General features: G+C 53.0%; 1 protein-coding gene across 2 annotated transcripts in view; it reads right to left on the bottom strand.

Moving 5' to 3' along the window:
• AGPAT3 (1-acylglycerol-3-phosphate O-acyltransferase 3) overlaps positions 1-7,699 on the bottom strand; it is a 95,444-nt gene that overhangs the window by 8,601 nt on the left and 79,144 nt on the right. For both annotated transcript variants that reach the window (XM_023518086.1, XM_003798082.3), the window contains 4 exons: positions 5,567-5,736; positions 4,939-5,100; positions 4,251-4,404; positions 3,277-3,379 (listed from right to left, as the gene is read on the bottom strand). In XM_023518086.1, the coding sequence (XP_023373854.1) occupies positions 3,277-3,379; positions 4,251-4,404; positions 4,939-5,100; positions 5,567-5,736 (589 nt within the window). The remainder of the gene's footprint in view (positions 1-3,276; positions 3,380-4,250; positions 4,405-4,938; positions 5,101-5,566; positions 5,737-7,699) is intronic.

Below are 7,699 nucleotides of genomic sequence, written 5' to 3'. Positions count from 1 at the left end.
AAAAAAAAAAAAAGAAAGTCAGTGAGAACAGCAAGTTTGTCAGCTAGGTTATGGAGGTGACTCTGGGAGGGCAGAGATGGTATGTGGAAGCACAGGCTGGGACCCTACCCACATGACGCCTGTTCCCTGACACCCCATTCTCCTCTCCTTCTGGGACTGATAGAGACACACACGCTGGCCTCCAGGAGTTTCACACACACAGAACGGTGTGTGTCACCTCCAGGAAGGAGGCTTTCCAATGCTGCTGCTCACGTCTGTGCCAGCTTTGTCTCTGCTATGCTGTGGGGAAACCGCATTCCTGGGACGCACAGACCACGCCAGCCCCGTGCTCAGCTCAGCATCCCTGACAGGTGTCTAGACATGCCGTGGACTATCACACGGGGGAAAAAGAAAGGCAGGTAGGGACCTGTCATCGAGGGACAGCTGCAGCACCCACGGCGCACAGGGTGGAGGGCCAGCAAGGGCTCAGCTCCCCCAGCCCCCCAGTCTCCATGGGCTCACAGGGGCTACTTCTGTAACATTTCCATGGCCAGAGGCAAAATGTCAAGCTTTACGGTAGTGTGTCTCAGACCTTTTGTCTGAAAGCTGAGCACCCAAAGTGTTGGCTTACGTGGTTGTACCCATAGACCTTGACCCAACTGGAGATGAAGAGCCTATTTGACACATGCACACATGTGCCCAGACAACACAGTGGCTGCTGCCACAGCACTGACCTCTGCAGGAGCCCACCTGCAGGACGTCCCAGGAAACAAAGGCACTCAACTCTGGGACTCTGGGTGCCACTGGTGTTTGAAGGACTTGCCAGCCATGCCATTTCTGTTTCTGCCCACAGTGAGATGACTGCCAGAGACATCAACTTGCCTGTCTGTTCACACACTCACACTCACGTGCACACACACACATACATGCATCACATACATACACACGCACTGCACATACCCATGCACACATATAGACACACTCACTTACCATGTGCACAATTTATACACATACCACACCAAATACACACATGCTACACACACACAGACATACAGAATTTGTACACATGCCACATACACATACAAACCACATATATCACACTACCATATACACACACTCCCACACATATACTTTAAACACATGCACCACATGCACACACCCACACTTACACACAATGACACACACCCCCACATGACCACATACATATACACACCCCCCACATACAGATTTTATTATGAGTCTGTTATAGGCATTATAAAATACATACAATGAGATATTAAAATGACAAGATAAAAAGTAAATGTAAAGTGCAAGTAATAGTCCCTGCCCAGTGGGGTGCCCTAAGCACGGAGCTCCTGGAGGTCACTCAGGCCACATGCAGGACACTGGCCCAAGCGCTGGCCTTGAGAACAGGCACTCCCATGCAACCACACCAAGTGCTGGCCATGCCTCGTCATGGGCCCTGGGCAACTTGACCACCTGGGGTGCATGGGAGGGAGGCCACAGGCCGCACACGGCCCTGGCACAGGCTCACAGTGTATGGATACTGCACTAGCACTTTCACTCAAAGCCCTCAAGCTGTCAGTGACACAAAATAGTGGAAGCTTCTAGAAATTCAAAGACTATACCTATTAAAATATGACTGGGCAAAATATAGCCCCACCAAGGGGAAAGTGGACAGAGGAAGGAAGGTCTGCAGCCAGACCTGCATGTCCACCTGCAGGCAGGAGGCTCTGAGCACTGCCTGGAACTAGACAAGCCAGACCCAGCTGGCCCTGCCACAGGTCAGCTCAGATCACCTAAGCCTCGGCATATGGCTTCCTACCCAAGGACAAGAGCCAATACATCTCCAGGACAAGACCACCACAGCCAGGGGCCAACACAGGGGCCACCGCTGCTGTTACTGTCAGCCTCACGTCACGTGCTGGCCTGTTGCCTGGACCACTTGACTGAGGTCGACCACTGCAGTGCCACCGCCAACACTGTCAGCACCTACCCAGCATCTCAGAGTCACAAGAAAGGGCCTAAGGCACCCGCCCTGGGTGGAAACAGACCCTCTACTGTGATCAGCCTATCCATTACCAACTCTGGAAGGGAAAAACCACTCAGCTCCTTGCTGATGTTCATGGACACGTTCCTGGAAACTTCCGCAGACTGGCCAGAAGAACTGGGAGGTGTTAAACCTGTGAGGGCTCAAGCTCTCCAGACAACCGTGCAGAGGAACTGACCAGATGAACATGGCTGTCGGCGCAGCTAGGCTGGGCCGCCTCCCTGATGCCCTGCGCACACCTCCAGGACAACCCTGCCTTTCTGCACATGGGGGCAATCCACACACAGTACCCTCGAGCAGATCAGAGCAGACCCAGAGGTCCCCTGAAATCATGCCTGGGGTTGAGTCAAAGTCACCAGCCACACTGCAGTTCCAGTTACGAGGTTTTGGGTGGATTTGGTCTCTTCATGAGCCAGAGAGACTTGGAGAGTCAAAGAGCAGCAATGAAGCAGACAGCACAATTCAGAGGGATGTCCCTGATCTTGACTTTGACCTTGACGTTGAGTGGGAAGAGAGAAGGGCTGCTCTCTCTGAGGCTGCTGCCATACTTCAGAGCAGGCCTCCAGCTCTCAGCAGGAAATTTGCAAGCACCACTCCTGTTCTATTTCACTGAACAGGCAGGACCCAGCTGACCCCAGCTTGTTTGCAGCACTGAAGCCCAGGACTCAGGGCAGAATTCACAGCAGGCTCTTCCTGCCCCTTGCTGGTTTCCTTTCAGGCATTGAGGTCCCCACATCCTGGGGCTAAAACAATCACACCACCCAAAATCCAGTTGGTGTCAAGCTCTGTAGGAGGGCTTCGTCGCCTGTTCTCTGGGGATCTGGGCTCGCCCCACCATGGGGAGGTCTGCACCAGAGGTCTCCCTAGGTCCTGTGACTGTGGACCTAGCCTACCTCCTGAGCCTGGTGGGATCTGAGACCAAGCTGGGGAGGGGACAGAGAGTTTTACATAGAGCAAACTGCATGGGCTTCCCAAGGAAACAGAGAAGAGGACAGTGTCCCCGGGCACCAGCCAGTGATTTCCCCAAAGGAACGCAGCAGAGTCTGCTCTGGGCTCCCCTGGCTCAGAGTCCTGCCTGCCTGACTCCAGGCAGGAGTCAAACAGGCCCTCTGCTCTGCGTGAACACCACCCAGCTCAGCAAGGTGTGGGAAGAAGGCCTGGGAGTGGCTCAGGAAGGGAGGGTCTCCCTGGCTACAGGTTCTGGGAGAGGGGCAGGGAGGGTCCAGGGGGTCAAGCTCTGGCCTCACCTCACGCACATGTCCGCCTCATACTTCTTCCCATAGAGGATCCCCAGCAGAGATGGGTTCTTGTTTCCTCTGAAGTTCAGGGTTACGTCATAGACAGCTGTGACTATGGGGAGGAGACAGAGGGTGATGATGCAGCCAGCAGGGACATAGGGCAGACAGCTCCGGAGGGTGGGCGGGAGGGGCGATCCTGGATGGGGCGGGAGTGCTTGGGCCTCTCCCATGGGTCTCCTTTCCCTTGTGCCAGTTCTCTCTTTAACGGCAGTATTCAGTCCGCCTGCATTTCACATACTCACTCACTGACGTAAGTGTGTTTAAATCTACTATCTGGCTGTTTTCTATTTGTTCTACATGTTCTCTGTCCCTTTATTTTGACTCCTTTCTAACTAGATACATTTATTTTTTTCTCTTTATTAGGTTTTCTGTTATATATTTTTTATTATGATTTTAAATATTTTCCATTAAGTAGAATTTTATCAAAATACGATGCAAGAATCTTACAACATAAGAACCCCCCTCCCCACACATACACACTTTCCTTTTGTGCTTCTGATATCCTGTGTCCAAAGTACTTATTTGTTTATTTTTATTTATTTATTTATTGGAGACAGAGTCTAAATAAACTCTGTTGTCCCAGATAGAGTGCCATGGCATCGTACTTCACAGCAACCTCAAACTCCTGAGCTCAACTCATCCTCCTGCCTCAGCCTCCTAAGTAGCTGGGACTATAGGTGCCCACCATCTGGTAAGTTTTTCTGTTTTTAGTAGAGATGGGGTCATGGTCTTGCTCAGGGCTGGTCTCAAACTCCTGAGCTCAAGTGATCCTCCTACCTTGGCCTCCCAGAGTGCTGGGATCACAGGTATGAGCCAGTGTGTCTGGCCACTTACTTTTTTTTTTTTTTTTTAACAAATTACTGCCTTCATTTTTTTGTTTCATGTGGGAATAATCTGGCCCCCATGGTGACTGAGGCTCCTACCTGTCCCCCGGAGGCACTGGACTGCTGTGGTGAAGCCCTTGGTCCGTGGCAGCAGGTGGTACTTGAGCGGGGGCAGCCCCTTGGAGGCCGCCACCTCCATGCTGACTCGGTGCTTGGTCTCCGTGAAGCGAGTGCCCTCACAGTACAGGAGGAACTAGGACATGGAACCCGGGGACAGGGGTTATCTACTGCCTGTGGCATGATTTGTAATTTTAGGGCTGCAGTGAGTACTCTAGCCATATGCGTCCCCTCACACAGAACAGACTTTCAGAGAGCAGTGACACACGATGGTATCTCTGGGCAGAAGCCTCAGATCAGAGAGTGGAAAACAGGAAAAGTCCTTTATCCACTGACCATGACATGAGTTGAAAAGGAACAAAGAATCAGGCAGAGTAGGGACGGGCAGGTGGCTGGGTTGGGTGGAGGGTGCCCCACCCACACCCTCCAGGTAGGTCTGGGTCAGAGCGGGCTTGGGTCTGTGGGGGCAGGTGGTCTATCGTTAGCCCGGGAGGATGGATAGCCCCACCCCTACTGGAAACAGTGTTCTGGGCTCAGGGGGTCGTCATGGGCCTCACACTAGTAATCAGGCTGCAGGTGTGTCAGAGGCTGAGTGTGAGGTCTAGATCCAGACCTAGCCTCCTTTCTCAGCACCTGTGCACAGGTGCCCTGGGTCCCCCGACACACTCACCCACATGTACTCAGGGTAGTCAGACAAGCGTTTCAGCCCTGCGATGACAGTGTCCCGGTCTTCCTCCCACTTCCGTTTACAGAACACGATCTCAAGAAAGTACCACGTCCAGCCGATGAGGGGCACATAGAGCAGCTCCTTCTTAGCGAGCACTTTGGAGCTCTGATGGGAGGAAGGAGAGAGGCTGGTGCTCAGTGTTAAGAGGCAGGAGGGCTTGGCCAGATTCCCCCACTACCTGCCTGATAACCCCATGTTCCCCATTCCCAAACTCCCCAGGACCTCCCTTGGCACCTGCCTGGGACCCTGTGGCTCCCCTCCCTTGGCACCTGCCTGGGACCCTGTAGCTCCCCTCCCCTGGCACTTGCCTGGGACCCTGTGGCTTCTCGCTCCTGGCACCTGTCCGGGACCCTGTAGCTCCCCTCCCCTGGCACCTGCCTGGGACCCAGTGGCTTCCCCTTCTCCTGGTACCTGCCTGGGTACCCTGTGACTCATTCCTAAGACCTGCCTGGGGACCCTGTGGCTTCCTACCCTGGCACCCACCCAGGGGCCCTCTGACTCACTCCCAAGACCTGCCCAGGGACCCTGTGGCTTCCTACCCCGGCACCCAACCAGGGGCCCTCTGGCTCACCCCCAGCACGCCAAACCGCTCACACATGGTCCACCCACAAAGGAAGTCGATTTCGAAGTTGTGGTTAAGGATGATCACCGCGTGCTCTTTCCCGAAGCGGTCCACCGTAGCCTGGTCCGTGAATAGAGTACACTCTGTGCATGACCACCACTCCAGAAGCATGACCAACTCTGTGGACAGAGGGGGTGTCAGGCCAGGTGCAAGCAGCCTCTCCTCTTGGGTGGATGGCCAGTGTCCCTGCAGGTCTTCTGGCAGGTCTGGGAGTACCCACAGGGGACATCTGCAGGATCTTCATTCCAGGTTAGCATCTCCTTCTAGAAATGAGGTCTGATGCTTGTATTTACTAAGTTTTCCAAATTACAATTGCCTCTCTAAGCGATAGTCAGGGGAGAAGGCAGACGGAAAGTGCAGAAGAAATGGGGGGAACTGTCATTCTGTGCAGAGTCTACGTGTAGTCACCAGCCCGTGGGCACGGTGCCCGACAGGCACTGCACAGCCACCAACAGAGTGAGACAGGCAGACCTGGGGAGCAGAACACACCCCTGAATGTCCACAGATTAAAATGAAAATAGTTTGTGGCAGACCATATAGCTAATGACAAGGAGAAGCAAGAGCTGAGCTCGGAACACTCTGCAATCATAGGAAACACTGGGAACAGCTCAGTAATGTAACACTTTGGTGACTAGGGCATGGAGGGATTCGGCCCTCCTAACATGAGGGCATCAGTGACTGGTAGTCTCTACACCTGTGGTGCAAGTAGCCACGGGGTCACGTCTATAAGAAGCTGCAGGAGCAGTCAGTTGGGGGGCCTGCTCATTCTTTCACGGACTCACCCTGACTTTTTTACTTCTCCTGCTCAGGTAGCTCCTGCCCGGGGCCTGTCTAAGAAGACTGTTAAGATTTACTTTCCTACTGTGTTTCCCCGAAAATAAGCCCTACCCAAAAAATAAGCCCTACCCCAATAATAAGACCTAGTGATGGCTCTTATTAGATACGCTGCATAGCCACACCATGCATTTTGGCAGGGAGCGGTAAGAAAGACTGGGATACCTTTTATCTGCCACAGCTCCTTTCTTGGAGCCATTCATTCGCACTTGCACAGGTGTGTGTGTGGTAACTGCGGTCACAGGCATCCTATTGCACACATGCAAATGGCTAGGGGAAATGGCATCACTAACGCCAGCCCCACCAACAAGGTCAGCTCCCCCGTCAGGTTCCAGAAGAAAATGACTTAATTGTATTTGAATAAATGTAGATTGTTGAATTATACTTCATAAAAATAAGATATCTCCTGAAAATAAGCCCTAGTGTGTCTTGAGAAAAAATAAATATAAGACAGTGTCTTATTTTCAGGGAATCACGGTATTAAGTCTGTTTCTATCCCTCAAAGACTGTTTCTCTCTCTCTCCCTTCTGCTAAAGCGAATAGCCCTCAGGCACCTAATGGTAATTGTTCCGGAGCTAGACAGCACAGCAGCCTGTGTCCAGAACATAGCTAGCCGGGGCCGGAGGCCTGGCCAGTCCCGGGCCCCCAACAAGTGGCACCCGACAATAGTTGATAGTGAGTGAAGGTACAGGTGGTAATTCTAAAGCTTCCGTGACCTTGGCACAATGTTATGCTCCTTTTCCATACTTAAAAACAAAAAGAAAAAGTGATTCCTTGCCTATCCCCAAGAAGGCTGTACTCTCTCTCATCTATTCACTGCTGGCCGGGAGGCTCGAGAAGCCAGGTGGTCCCCAAGACATGAGTGTGCTGTGACCACACGGTGGTGCCGGCATGTTGGGGCCACCTGGCCCTAGGGCGCTGCATTCCTGTCCCACTCAGCTGCCACCCCAGTGTGCTCAAGGAGCATTTCCCAGGGGTTGTCCACAGCTGGGACTCTATGTGCACAGACCCTCCCCAAAGCTCACACATTGGTGGGTGCTTTGAGGACAAACTGGGAACAGGCCACCGTCTGTCCCCTCTGGGTTCAAGGGATGTGTACACTCACCTCTGAGGGAACTTCAGTCTCAGGCCCATGGTAAAGAGCTCTGAGTGTCTCTGTCACATATGGGAACAGACTATAATAAGCCCCTTTCATAGGCCTGGAGGGGATGGGGAAGGTCCGGAACAGAGGGATGGGCGCTGCAGCCA

The sequence above is a fragment of the Otolemur garnettii genome, unplaced genomic scaffold (genome assembly GCF_000181295.1).
Source record: "Otolemur garnettii isolate 467f Iridium unplaced genomic scaffold, OtoGar3 scaffold00128, whole genome shotgun sequence".
Classification (NCBI taxonomy): Eukaryota; Metazoa; Chordata; class Mammalia; order Primates; family Galagidae; genus Otolemur; species Otolemur garnettii.
This window is presented reverse-complemented; position numbering and strand designations above follow the sequence as displayed.